The sequence below is a fragment of the Oncorhynchus masou genome, chromosome 21 (assembly GCF_036934945.1).
Source record: "Oncorhynchus masou masou isolate Uvic2021 chromosome 21, UVic_Omas_1.1, whole genome shotgun sequence".
Taxonomy (NCBI): domain Eukaryota; kingdom Metazoa; phylum Chordata; class Actinopteri; order Salmoniformes; family Salmonidae; genus Oncorhynchus; species Oncorhynchus masou.
In genome coordinates, this window is record NC_088232.1 from 30468010 (window position 1) to 30483209 (window position 15200).

At 44.4% G+C, this 15200-nt stretch overlaps 1 protein-coding gene across 1 annotated transcript; it reads left to right on the top strand.

Moving 5' to 3' along the window:
- The first annotated feature begins 4585 nt into the window (after nt 1–4585).
- LOC135508104 (XK-related protein 6-like) lies at nt 4586–10312 on the top strand. The gene is made up of 5 exons (XM_064928053.1): nt 4586–4788; nt 4877–5326; nt 8804–9009; nt 9106–9523; nt 9646–10312. Exons 1-5 carry the CDS (start codon nt 4586–4588, stop codon nt 10136–10138), a joined length of 1770 nt encoding a protein of 589 aa, XP_064784125.1. The 3' UTR covers nt 10139–10312.
- The last annotated feature ends 4888 nt before the right edge of the window (nt 10313–15200 follow it).

Consider the following 15200-nt stretch of genomic DNA (forward strand, 5'->3'; position numbering starts at 1 on the left):
TTTTCAGCATTGTGTCAAGAGATATAGTACTAAAACACTTTTTTTTTTAACCTTGCAAGTCAGTTGAGAACAAATTCTTATTTTCAATGACGGCCTGGGAACAGTGGGTTAACTGCCTGTTCAGGGGCAGAACGACAGATTTTGTACCTTGTCAGCTCGGGGGTTTGAACTCTCAACCTTCCGGTTACTAGTCCAAAGCTCTAACCACTAGGCTACACTGCCGCCCCACTTGAGTGTATCTCTCCTAGGTCCTGGCAGACTCAGGACAACTGAGCTTTGAAGGAATACGCAGATTTAAAGAGGAGTCCGTAATTTGCTTTCTAATAATCATGATCTTTTCCTAAAAGAAGTTCATGAATTTATTACTGCTGAAGTGAAAGCCATCCTCACTTGGGGAATGCTGCTTTTTAGTTAGCTTTGTGACAGTATCAAAAATAAATTTCGGATTGTTCTTATTTTCCTCAATTAAGTTGTAATAGGACAATCGATATTGCACGGTACTGTCTTTCCAAGCTAGTCGGAAGACTTCCAGTTTGGCAATGCAGGTGTAGAAGCATGGCGGTTAGGAAAATCTCCCATGAAAGGCCAGAACTTAGGAAGAAACCTAGAGAGGAACCAGGCTATGAGGGGTGGCCAGCCCTCTTCTGGCTGTGCCAGGTGGAGATTATAACAGAACATGGCCAAGATGTTCAAATGTTCATAGATGACCAGCAGAGTCAAATAATAAAACTCACAGTGCTTATCGAGGGTGCAACAGATCAGCACATCAGGAGTAAATGTCAGTTGGCTTTTCATAGCCGATCATTCAGGGTATCTCTACCGCTCCTGCTGTCTCTAAAGAGTTGAAAACAACAGGTCTAGGACAGGTAGCAGGTCCGGTTAACAGGTCAGGGTTCCATAGCCACAGGCCACTGAAGAGATGAGTCTTCAATAAAGACTTAAAGGTTGAGACCGAGTCTGCATCTCTCACATGGATAGGCAGACCATTCCATAAAAATGGAGCTCTATAGGAGAAAGCCCTGCCTCCAGCTGTTTGCTTAGAAATTCTAGGGACAGTAAGGAGGCCTGCATCTTGTGACCATAGCGTACGTGTAGGTGTGTACGGCAGGACCAAATCGGAAAGATAGATAGGAGTAAGCCCATGTAATGCTTTGCAGGTTAGCCCTTGCCTTAACAGGAAGACAGTGTAGAGAGGCTAGCACTGGAGTAATATGATCACTTTAAAAAATATATAATTTATCACTGCTGAAGTGAAAGCCATCCTCTCTTGAGGAATGCTGCTTTTAAGTTAGCTTTGCGACAGTAATAAAAATACATTTAGGATTGTTCTTATTTTATTTTCAATTAAGTTGGAAAAATAGGATGATCGAGCAGCAGTGAAGGCTCTTCAATACTGCATGGTGCTGTCTTTCCAAGCTTGTCATAAGACTTCCAGTTTGGTGTAGCGCCATTTCCGTTCCAATTTTCTGGAAGCTTGCTTCAGAGCTCTGGTATTTTCTGTATACCAGGGAGCTTGTTTCTTATGAGAAATATTTTTTTGTTTTTAGGGGTGCAACTGCATCTAGGGTATTGCGCAAGGTTACATTGAGTTCCTCAGTTAAGTGGTTAACTGATTTTTGTACTCTGATGCCATCTATTTTGTCAGAGTACAAGTCAGGGCTTTGTGATGGCCACTCCAATACCTTGACTTAGTTGTCCTTAAGCCATTTTGCCACAACCTTGGAAGCATGCTTGGGGTCATTGTCCATTTGGAAGACCCATTTGCGACCAAGCTTTAACTTACAGACTGATGTCTTGAGATGTTGCTTCAATATATCCACATCATTTCATCCTCATGATGCCATCGATTTTGTGAAGTGCACCAGTCCCTCCTGCAGCAAAGCACCCCACAACATGATGCTGCCACCCCCGTGCTTCACGGTTGGGATGGTGTTCTTCAGCTTGCAAGCCTCCTCCTTTTTCCTCTAAACATAACGATGGTCATTATGGCCAAACAGTTCTATTTTTGTTTCATCACACTAGAGAACATTTCTCGAAAAAGAACGATATTTGTCCCCATGTACAGTTGCATAACATAGTCTGGCTTTTTTATGACGACTTTGGAGCAGGTTATGTCGATATAGGTCTCGTTTTACTGTAGATATAGGTACTTTTGTACCTGTTTCCTCCAGCATCTTCACAGGTCCTTTGCTGTTGTTCTGGGATTGATTTGCACTTTCCGCACCAAAGTACGTTCATCTCTAGGTGACCGAATGCGTCTCCTTCCTGAGCGTTATGACCGCTGCGTGGTCCCTTGGTGTATATACTTGCGTACTATTGTTTGTACAGATGAACGTGGAACCTTCAGGCGTTCGGAAATTGCTCCCAATGATGAACCAGACTTGTGGAGGTCTACAATTCTTTTTCTGAGGTATTGGCTGATTTCTTTTGATTTTCCCATGATGTCAAGCAAAGAGGTACTGATTTTGAAGGTAGGCCTTGAAATAAATCCACAGGTACGCCTCCAATTGACTCAAATGATGTCAATTAGCCTATCAGAAGCTTCTAAAGCCATGACATAATTTTCTGGAATTTTCCAAGCTGTATAAAAGCACAGTCAATTTAGTGTATGCAAACTTCTGAACCACTGGAATTGTGATACAGTGGATTATAGGTTAAATAATCTGTAATAAACAATTGTTGGAAAATTAGATGTAGATGTCCTAACCGACTTGCCAAAACTATTGTTTTTTACAAGACATTTGTGGAGTGGTTGTAAAACTAGTTTTAATGACTCCAACCTAAGTGTATGTAAACTGTAGATATTCAACTGTAGATATTCCATAAAAAATCTGCCGTTTCCAGCAACAAAAGTAATTTACAACATTAACAATGTCTACACTGTATTTCTGATCAATTTGATGTTATTTTAATGGACAAAAATGTGCTTTTCTTTAAAAAACAAGACATTTCTAAGTGACCCCAAACATTTGAACGGTAGTATACATATATATTTGTTTTTGATACTTCAAGGGGTCTTACAATTCAAAATCAAATAGCTAAATTATCCTTTGTATGACCTTAAAACAATTACATATAGTTTAGTAGATTGCCAAGCAACAGAAGAGGGAGGAGCTCCGGAGGCTTAGAGAGGAAGAGGGGCCACAGGGGTCAGTTAGACTGGACACACCCCAGGACCACAGACAGGACAGACAGGTACACACCATAAACACACATAGCAGAGCACCAATAGTCACATCAAATAAAATCACATACAATCCCGCTTCTAATGACCAATCGTTATGTTAATCCCAAGTGAGTACATCTTCCTCTCTCCCTCAGTCCAATTTGATATAGTGTTTTGTTGGCATTATGAAATATGCAAATATTGCATAAGAGTCCCTGTAGCCAATAGACTAGTATGGTTTGTATCTGATCCACATTAGGAAAAACATGGAGAAATTGATTTTAGAATAAATTACAACCAATTACCTCTCCTACTCTCTCCATCTCTCTCTCTCTTACTCTCTCCTTCACAGACACCAAATTACCACACTCCCCTTCAGCCACACTGGGATGGTAGTCATGGCAACATTGATGCTAATCTCCAGTGGACACTGAAAGAGAGAGGCAGAAAGTGAGGAGGCTGGTTTGTGCTTCATCCCTCCCTCATCCCTCTAATTTTTAAATACTTATATTTGCTCCTCCTCTACCACTTAAACTCTCTCCCAACTCCCACTCATATCTACCTTCTCTCTCTCCCTCATTCTCTCCATCTCTCCATCTCTTTTCCCCTCCCCTTACTCTGGCAGATCTCACACACACACACACATATGTTATGGGTGATTAGGCTGGCTGAGCTGTTGGCCAGAAGCCTTCTGAGGGAGAGAAGAGAGGGGGGTTGGAGAGAGTGTGTGTGTGTATAGATGTGTAGATGTTGTATCTAGATTTACCACTAGGAGGCAGAGTGTGTTGAGTTGAGCAGCGCAGAGGGCTCAAGCAGCGGGGAGGAGCAGACGGTTCAAAGGCAGCTGTGGTGTGTGTGTGTGAGTTGATCAGTGGAATGAAGCGCACAGACAGACAGTTAGAGAAGCAGGCGGTGGAAGGCTGAATTGTTACCACAGCTCCACATGGATGAGGATTAATTAATTCGATTATCACACAATTACTTCTCAACACGCACCCCCACACACACACACACACACAGGTATGTTAGCTGGAAGATGCTGCATTAACTCATAACAAGCCACTGTCTCCCTAGATGACCGTGGTGAGTCAGCCATGCAGGAGATGCAGAGGGCGAGAGAGAGAGGGGGATGAAGAGAGGCTAGAGGAGAAGAGGAACAGGAACGGATTCCACAGCTGCCGCTGGTCGTGAGGAGCACCTGGTATGAGAGGGGATAGAGTGTTTCCTAGAGAGGAGGAAGGGGAGGAGGGATGGAGGGGAGGCTGTCGTGCAGTGACAGGCTCTAATGGCTCCTCGCTCCCTGAGAGAGTCAGAGACAGAAACACAGCGGCTGAGGAGGGACAGGAGGTATTTGGAAAGTGAAGTGGGATCAGAGGAGGAGGGTGTGTTTTGGTTTGGGACGAAAGGAACGGGAGTAACATGGCCGCTCAGTCTGATGGAGGGGGATGGGGAGGAACGGGGGAGGGGGTGGGGGAGGGGCTGTTTGATGGAGACACAGAGGGAGACTGTCAGCCTCTGGAATCTGCAGCCATTCACATCTGTCTCTGTTGCCACTCTGCTGTCTGCTATTGGGGCTGTCGCTCCAACTGCCTGGGAAACCTGCTGGGGGAGGACACTACTGGGTAAGTGTGTGTGTGTAGTATGATAATTGTCTCTGCTATTCTCATTTTTACCCTTTTACCATTATTATTATGATCATTCCTATTATAGAGGGATTGGAGGGACCGGAGTTGGCAGGGGTAACGATTTAAGGGAGACTCGCTGCCCGCCAGAGGAGGGCCTGTGGCTGGACTGCCTCTGGCTGATCCTGGCTCTTCTCGTCTTCTTTTGGGATGTGGGAACAGACCTACTTCTCGCTGCGGACTACTACACCAGACAGGACTATCTGTGGTTTGGTCTGACGCTTTTTCTTGTACTGGTGCCGTCGATGGTAGTTCAGATCCTGAGCTTCCGCTGGTTCATCCAGGACTACAGTGGAGAGTGTCTGACAACCTGGCTGGGGACAGTGGACTGCAGCAAGGGAGGAGAGAGAGAAAAGCTGACCAGGCGAGGGCCAGCCGAACAAACATGGATTTATCCCGGGACAGACCGGGTAAGAGTGGCCTCAGTGTGGCTGTGGCAGATCACCATACACATTCTACAGCTGGGACAGGTCTGGAGGTAAGGACAGAGCATGTCACCCTGTTCTCTCCTCCTCTACTGTCCATACAATAGACCACATGTTCACCTCGCCTCACACACACTTTATGTGAGTTTGCCTGCATGCATCTGTGTTTGCAGTTTACCTCCCTTAGATAATATTTGTATTAATATTTTTTTTTTACCTTTATTTAACCAGGTAAGCTAGTTGAGCACAAGTTCTCATTTACAACTGCGACCTGGCCAAGATAAAGCAAAGCAGTGCGACAGAAACAACAACACAGAGTTACACATGGAATAAACAAGCGTACAGTCAATAGCACAATAAAAAAATAAAAAAGTCTATATACAGTGTGTGCAAATGGCATGAGGAGGTAAGGCAATAAATAGGCAATAGTAGCAAAGTAATTACAATTTAGCAGATTAACACTGGAGTGATAGATGAGCAGATGATGACGAGCAGATGATGGTGTGTAAGTAGTGATACTGGTGTGCAAAAGAGCAGCAAAGTAAATAAAAATAATATGGGGATGAGGTAGGTAGATTGGGTGGGCTATTTACAGATGCAGCGATCAGTTAGCTGCTCAGATAGCTGATGTTTAAAGTTAGTGAGGGAAATGTAAGTCTTCAGCTTCAGCGATTTTTGCAATTCGTTCCAGTCACTGGCAGCAGAGAACTGGGAGGAAAGGCGGCCAAAGGAGGTGTTGGCTTTGGGGATGACCCGTGAGATGTACCTGCTGGAGCGTGTGCTACGGATGGGTGTTGTTATCGTGACCAATGAGCTGAGATAAGGCAGACTTTACCTAGCATAGACCTTATAGATGACCTGGAGTCAGTGGGTCTGGCGAGGAATATGTAGCAAGGGCCAGCCGACTAGAGCATACAGGTCGCAGTGGTGGGTGGTAAAAGGCGCTTTGGTAACAAAACGGATGGCACTGTGATGGCATCCAATTTGCTGAGTAGAGTATTGGAAGCTATTTTGTAGATGACATCGACGAAAGTCGAGGATCGGTAGGATAGTCAGTTTTACTAGGGTAAGTTTGGCGGTGTGAGTGAAGGAGGCTTTGTTGCGAAATAGATAGCTGATTCTAGATTTGATTTTGGATCGGAGATGTTTGATATGAATCTGGAAGGAGAGTTTACAGTCTAGCCAGACACCTAAGTATTTGTAGTTGTCCATGTATTCTAGGTCAGAACCGCCCCGAGTAGTGATGCTAGTCAGGCGGGCAGGTGCAGGCAGGGAATGGTTGAAAAGCATGCATTTGGTTTTGCTAGCGTTTAAGAGCAGCTGAAGGCCACAGAAGGAGTGAAGTATGGCATTGAATCTCGTTTGGATGTTAGTTAACACAGTGTCCAAAGAAGGGCCAAGATGTATACAGAATGGTGTCGTCTTCGTGACACTCTTGTTTGGGTCTAGCTTTCCAATTTTTAGGGATCTCGGACGAAATGAAAGAGAGGTTGAACAGACTGGTAATAGGGGTTGCAACAATGGCGGCAGAAAGAGAGGGTCCAGATTGTCAAGCCCATCTGATTTGTACGGGTCCAGGTTTTGCAGCTCTTTCAGAACATCTGCGATCTGGATTTGGGTGAAGGAGAAGCTGGGGAGGCTTGGGCAAGTAGTTGTGAGGGGTGCAGAGCTGTTGGCCGGGGTTGGGGTAGCCAGGAAGAAAGCATGGCCAGCCGTAGAGAAATGCTTATTGACATTTTAGATTATCATGGATTTATTGGTGGTAACCGTGTCGCCTAGCCTCAGTGCAGTGGGCTGCTGGGAGGAGGTGCTCTTGTACTCCATGGACTTTACAGTGTCTCAAAAAATGTGGGGAGTTAGAGCTACAGGATGAAAATTTCTGTTTGAAAATGCTGGCCTTTGCTTTCCTGACTGACTGTGTGAATTGGTTCCTGACTTCCCTGAACAGTTGTATATATCGCGGGGACTATTCAATGCTATTGCAGTCCGCCACTGGATGTTTTGTGCCGGTCGAGAGTGAGAGAGTGAGGTCACGGCCAGGGATCAGCCATTATTGATGGCGACCTTGGAGCAATTGGGGGTTAAGTGCTTTGTTCAAGGACAACGGCAGATTTTTCACCTATTCGTCTCAGGGATTTGAACCAGCGACCTTTTTAGTAACTGGCCCAACACTCTTTACCAGTAGGCCACCCACGCACGCACGCACACGAACACACACACACACACACACACACACACACACACACACACACACACACACACACACACACACACACACACACACACACACACACACACACACACACACACACACACACACACACACACACACACACACACACACACACACACACAGCGCTCTAAAAGCAGGCAACACTGAATTACAGTCAGTAGCATTAGCAAGGTTACTCAAACAATCCAAATGGCCATATAAGCGACAAAGGGCACATGTGTAGAACATGGACAGAAGCTGCATTGACCTGAATAAAGCTTATTTCCCCACTGTTTGGTAAAACAGTTTTAAACTATTTGGGCTCAATCGATTTTCATCTTCTCTTGCATTTGCGCTACACCCTGACTGAACACCAATAGTCAAAGCCCCCCCAACCACACACACACACACACACACTCTCTCGCTCCCGCTCTCTTTCAGATTAATCTTTAATGGCCTAAGTGCCTGAGGGAGATGTTGAGTGGGTTTAAGAGCGGGTGTGCATGCGTGTGTGTGTGATGGGGGTTGGGAGGCAGCTCAGTGATTTGTAAATGAGAGTTGTCTGAGGAGCGTTTGGACCGTCCACGTTTGTCTAGTAATGCACTGAGCATTCAAATACATGGTGGGGTGGGGGCTCTGGCTGACTGGATGACACCTGTATGACTGTTTGACACACACACCGGGTTGTGTGGTTTCTTGCATGTTTTTATAAAGGCTCACAGTGAAAATAACAACCCTGCTCCTCCCCAGTGGTGTGTGTCTGCATGTGTGCCCATGTGTAACACTTTCCCTAATGGTGTGGCCTGTCCCAAAGAGTGGTGTGTGTGGAATGGTTCAGTCTGATTGAGATAGATCACTGTGAGATGGAGCATCGGAGTAGAAGGAAGAAAACACACATAACAGTAGTGAAGGGGGAGGGGACTGAGGGAGAGAGCGAGAGAGTGAAAGGATGGATAACAACAAACTTTTTACGCAAATTAAACACAAATCAATAAGTTCTCTCTCTCTTCTTCCTCTGTTGTGATGTGGCATTTTTCAGGTTTCTCTGGTGAAATGTGTGTCTGCATGTGTGTGTTTCTAAGTGGCCAGTGAATTATTGATGTCATATGAAATTTGCTCATATGATGCAGCTCAGATGGTTGTATGAGCATGACTACGCACATGCATACACACAAACACACACACCCACAGCCTGGGGCACTCCGTAATTGACATTATTCATTCAAACAGGTTCTATCTCTCTCTCTCTCTGGGCCATGATGGCGGTATTACAGGGACCATGATGATTGACGTCTCACCTCCAACTTCTGACCCCCAGGTATATCCGTACGTTGTACCTGGGTATCCAGTCCCACCGTATGAAGGAGCTTAAGGAGGCCCAGAGGAGGTTCTACTGGGCCATGATGTTTGAGTATGCAGACGTCAACATGCTGCGGCTACTGGAGACCTTCCTGGAGTCAGCTCCTCAACTAGTACTACAGCTCTGTATTATGATACAGCAGAACCGGGCTGAGACTCTACAGTGTATGTATACACACACAGTTCACACACAGTACACATTACACACACTCACTCTTCAACTAGCATTACCAAGATGAGAATCAATCCCTCTCTCTCTAGGTATATCTAGTCTAGGCTCTCTTCTGTCTCTATCCTGGGTGTTGGCTTCGTACCACAAGCTCCTGCGTGACTCCAGGGACGACCAGCGCAGTCTGAGTTACCGCGGTGCCCTTCTACACCTTCTCTGGCGCCTCTTCACCATCTCCTCCCGCGTTCTCTCTCTCGCCCTCTTCGCCTCCCTCTTCCACCTGTACTTTGGCATCTTTGTGGTGCTCCACTGGTGTGGCATGGCACTGTGGGTGGTGCATGGAGGAACAGACTTCTGTATGTCTCGCTGGGAGGAGGTGCTATTTAACATGGTGGTGGGGATCGTCTACATCTTCTGTTGGTTCAACGTCAAGGAGGGACACACCAGGGGACGCATGGTTGCTTACTACTCTGTGGTACTGGCTGAGAACACACTTCTCACCGGACTGTGGTATGTAGACAGACAGACACACCTATGTGTTTTATCATCTAATAGGTGTATCTATCTTAATCAGTGCAGAGACAAATGTGTGTGCGTGCATATCATAATAGTTGCATGTGTGTGTGTTACAGGTATGTGTATCGTGACCATGCAGACACAGACAACTATGCGGTGCCAGCGTTGTGTGGTGTCTACCTGTCCTTTGCGGGTGGAGTACTGGTGATGCTTCTATACTACGGCCTTCTCCACCCCTCACACACACACCCCACCCCGGCCTCAACCTGCTGTGACGAGCTGCTGTGGGGTAACCCCCTGCCCCCCTCCGCCACGCCAACCCCAGCCCATCTGGCCACCCCTTCCCACAGTGATGACGTCATCGCAGACAGCTGTCTGCCGGTGTTCCAGGTGCGTTCAGAGCCCCCCACCTCACGCCATTTCGAGGGTCCTCTGATAAAGATTGACATGCCCAGGAAACGTTACCCGGCCTGGGACGCTCACTATGTGGACAGACGGCTGCGAAGAACCATCAACCTACTGCAGTACCTGACGCCTGCAGCCGCAGGCATTCGATACAGGGACAGATCTCTGCTCTATGAACTACTGCAGTACGAGTCTTCTCTCTGACACACATATACATATACATACAGTTGAAGTCGGAAGTTTACATATACTTAGGTTGGAGTCATTAAAACTCTTTTTTCAACCACTCCACAAATTTCTTGTTAAACTATAGTTTTGGCAAGTCGGTTAGGACATCTACTTTCTGCATGACACAAGTAATTTTTCAACAATTGTTTACAGACAGATTATTTCACTTATAATTCACTGTATCACAATTCCAGTGTGTCAGAAGTTTACATACACTAAGTTGACTATGCCTTTAAACACCTTAGAAAATTCCAGAAAATTATGTTATGGCTTCATAAGATTCTGACATCATAAGACATCATTTGAGTCAATTGGAGGTGTACCTGTGGATTTTTTCAAGGCCTACCTTCAAAATCAGTGCCTCTTTGCTTGACACCATGGGAAAATCAAAAGAAATCAGCCAATAACTCAGAAAAAAAATTGTAGACCTCCACAAGTCTGGTTCATCCTTGGGAGCAATTTCCAAACGCCTGAAGGTACCACGATCATCTGTACAAACAATAGTACGCAAGTATAAACACCATGGGACCACGCAGCCGTCATACCGCTCAGGAAGGAGACGCGTTTTGTCTCCTAGAGATGAACGTACTTTGGTGCAAAAAGTGCAAATCAATCCCAGAACAACAGCAAAGGACCTTCTGAAGATTCTGGAGGAAACAGGTACAAAAGTATCTATATCCACAGTAAAACAAGTCCTATATTAACATAACCTGAAAGGCCACTCAGCAAGGAAGAAGCCACGGCTCCAAAACCGCCATAAAAAAGCCAGACTATGGTTTGCAAATGCACATGGAGACAAGGATCATACTTTTTGGAGAAATTTCCTCTGGTCTGATGAAACAAAAATAGAAATGTTTGGCCATAATGACCATCGTTATGTTTGGAGGAAAAAGGGGGAGGCTTGCAAGCCAAAGAACACCATCCCAAACGTGAAGCACGGGGGTGGCAGCATCATGTTTTGGGGGTGCTTTGATGAAGGAGGGACTGGTGCACTTCACAAAATAGAGGAGGAAATTATGTGGATATATTGAAGCAACATCTCAAGACAACAGTCAGGAAGTTAAAGCTTGGTCGCAAATGGATCTTCCAAATGGACAATGACCCCAAGCATACTTCCAAAGTTGTGGCAAAATGGCTTAAGGACAACAAAGTCAAGGTATTGGAGTGACTCAGTTACACCAGCTCTATCAGGAGGAAGGTGCCAAAATTCACTCAACGTATTGTGGGAAGCTTGTGGAAGGCTACCCAAAACTTTTGACCCAAGTTACACAATTTAAAGGCAATGTTACCACATACTAATTGAGTGTATGTAAACTTCTGACCCATTGGGAATGTGATGAAAGAAATAAGAGCTGAAATAAATAATTCTCTCTGCTATTATTCTGACATTTCACATTCTTAAAATAAAGTGGTGATCCTAACTGAACTAAAACAGGGAATTTTTATTAGGATTTAATGTTAGGAATTGTGAAAACTGAGTTTAAATGTATTTGGCTAAGGTGTTTGTAAACTTCCGACTTCAACTCTATATACATGTGCGCACATGTAGCCGATTTGAAATGGCTAGCTAGTCAGTGGTGCGTGCTTGTAGCGTTCGGTGACATCACCTGCTCTGAGACCTAAACTGAACAGAAATATAAATGCAACATGCGACAATTTCTAAGAGCTTACTGAGTTACAGTACATATAAGGGAATCAGTCAACTGAAATAAATAAATTAGGCCCTAATCTATAGATTTTACATGACTGGGAATAAAGATCTGCATCTGTTGTTCACAGATACCTTTTAAAAACAGCTAGAGGCATGGATCAGAAAACCAGTCCGTATTTGGTGTGCCTACCATTTGCCTCATGCAGCGCGACACATCTCCTTCACATAGAGTTGATCGGGCTGTTGATTGTGGCCTGTGGAATGTTGTCCCACTCCTCTTCAATGGCTGTGCGATGTTGCTGGATATTGGCGGGAAATGGTACACTCAGTCGTAGACGTCGATGCAGAGCATCCCAAACATGCTTAATGGGTGACATTATCAGCTTCCAGGAATTGTGTACAGTTCCTTGTGACATTGGGCTGTCTATTATCTTACTGAAACATGAGGTGATGGATTAATGGCATGACAATGGGCCTCGGGATATCTTTAAGATATCTCTGAGCATTCAAATTACCATCGATAAAATGCAATTGTGTTCGTTGTCCATAGCTTATGCCTGCCCATACCCTAACCACACCGCCACCATGGGGCACTCTGTTCATTGAAATCAGCAAACCGCTCACCCTCATGGCGCCATACTGTCTGCCATCTGCCCGGTACAGTTGAAATCAGGATTCACGCGTGAAGAGCACACTTCTCCAGCATGCCAGCGGTCATCGAAGGTGAGCATTTGCCCACTGAAGTCTGTTACAATGCCGAACTGCAGTCATGTCAAGACCCTCGTGAGGACAACGAGCACGCAGATGAGCTTCCCTGAGACGGTTTCTGACATTCTGTGTAGAAATTCTTCGGTTGTGCAAACCCACAGTTTCATCAGCTGTCCGGGTGGCTGGTCTCAGACAATCCCGTAGGTGAAGAAGCCGGATGTGGAGGTCCTAGGCTGGCGTGGTTACACATGGTCTGTGTTGTGTGACAAAACTGCACATTTTAGAGTGGCCTTTTATTGTTCCCAGCACAAGGTGCACCTGTGTAATTATCATGCTATTTAATCAGCTTCTTGATATGCCACACCTGCCAAGTGGATGGATTATCTAACACACCATGTGCCATTAGCTAACACAACATGTGATTGGAACACAGGAGTGATGGTTGCTGATAATGGGCCTCTGTACACCTATGTAGATATTCCATAAAAAATCAGCCATTTCCAGCAACAAAAGTAATTTACAACATTTAGGATGTATTTCGGATCAATTTGATGTTATTTTAATGGACAAAACAATTGCTTTTCTTTCAAAAACAAGGACATTTCTAAGTGACCCCAAACTTTTGAACGGTAGTGTATATATAAATAGCTGCTTGAAAGCAGACTTCTAGCTGTGAGTTTATATTCTCTTCAGTTTGGATAACTGGATGTGTATACAGTGTGTACAAAACATTCCTAAAATTGAGTTGCCTCCCCTTTTGCCCTCCGAAAAGCCTCAATTTGTCAGGACTTGGACTCTACAAGGTGTCGAAATGTTCCACAGGGATGCCGGCCCATGTTGACTCCAATGCCTCCCACAGTTGTGTCAAGTTGGCTGGATGTCCTTTGGGTGGTGGATCATCCTTGATACACACACGAAACTGTTGGTTGTGAAAAACACAGCAGTGTTGCAGTTCTTGACACACTCAAACTGGTGTGCCTGGCACCTACTACCATACCCCGTTTAAAGGCACTTAAATATTTTGTCTTGCCCATTCACCCTCTGAATGGAACACATACACAATCCATGTCTCAATTGACTCAAGGTTTAAAAGTCCTTCTTTGACCTTTCTCCTCCTCTTCATCTACACTGATTTAAGTGGATTTAACCAGTGACATCAATAAGGGATCATAGCTTTCACCTGGTCAGTATATGTCATGGAAAGATTTTCTGTACTCAGTGTATATTTCAATGTACAGAGATGTGTGTACAACGTGTGTTGTGACTGAGCTGTGAGTTCAGCAGTCTGTTATGTTTGCTTGTTTGTCTGCTCAGAAGGGTACAACATTACAGAACTTTAAGATAGAAATGTATTGTGTAGACCAGATATGATTGTCTGTCATGTAGTTACGGGATATGTCGTGCTCTTTCTGATAACCTCATATCTGAGGTTGTCATGGTAACAGAGACCTTTACCTAAATTCACCTGACAATCCCTCCACCAATCAACACTAAGCCTTCCACTGATCAACTTCAAATGGTGCAAATACAGAATATACATTATGTTAATATGTATGTGAAATTCATTTGTTAACTTAATTTTGGTGCAACTGTGTATGAATATGTATTAACTTATTTATGGACAAATATATATGAATTTCATATGGTGCAAATATATATTAACTTAATTTATTAAAGCAATAATACACTTGAGGGTATGCTTTTTGAGTCACAAGTGAACTCAGCATTCTACATTTGACTTCTAACCTCTCTCTGTTTCTGTTCTGGGTCTAAGGTAACAGAAGGGTCTCATTTTGTGCCCAAATTCTGAGACGCAATCAGTTCAGAGATGAGGCTGTATTGATGCAGGTTCATATCAAAATCTAGTTTATACAGTACCAGTCAAAACTTTGGACACATCTACTCATTCCAGGGTTGTTCTTTATTTTTACTATTTTCTACATTATAGAATGATAGTGAAGACATCAACATTACTAAATAATACATATGGAATCATGTAGCAACCCAAAACTGTTAAACAAATAAAAAATATATTTTATATTTGACATTTTTCAAAGTAGCCACCCTTTGTCTTGATGACAGATTTAAATACTCTTGTTTTTCGCTCAACCAGCTTCATGAGTTAGTCACCTGGAATGCATTTCAATTAACAGGTGTGCCTTGTTAAAATTTATTTTGTGAACTTTCTTTCCAACGACAGTCCATCAGTCAATCCGGAACATTTCAAGAACTTTTAAAATGTCTTCAAGTGCAGTCGCAAAAACCATCAAGCGCTATGATGAAACTAGCTCTCATGAGGACCGCCACAGGAAAGGAAGACCCAGAATTACCTCTGTTGCAGAGGATAATGCCACGGATCCACCCCCTACTGCTGTTCATTCTGTTACCAGTTCCGGAGGTCGCCGGCCTTCGAGGCTGCACTGAACTGTGCCATTACGCACACCTGGTTCCAATTCCTCACTGATTGTATTTGTATAAATTGCCCTTTGTTTGCACATTGGGCTGTTGATTATTGTTCCCATGTCCATTGGTCGTGTGAGTACCTATGCGTTGTCTCAGCTTGTGCTGCATGTTTTGTGTATTGTGTATTTCGGGTCTCATCTCATATCGTCCTACGAGGTTTACCCTCGCTCTTTTGTTTGGGTACATCCCAGTGTTTTCTATACGTGTTTGTTTTGG

Coding starts and splice junctions, on each gene's coding strand:
- LOC135508104 (XM_064928053.1), top strand. CDS start 4,586: ATGGCCGCTCAGTCTGATGGAGGGGGATGGGGAGGAACGGGGGAGGGG. Junction 9,010..9,105: donor CCGGGCTGAGACTCTACAGT/GTATGTATACAC, acceptor CTCTCTCTCTAG/GTATATCTAGTCTAGGCTCT. Junction 9,524..9,645: donor ACACTTCTCACCGGACTGTG/GTATGTAGACAG, acceptor TGTGTGTTACAG/GTATGTGTATCGTGACCATG.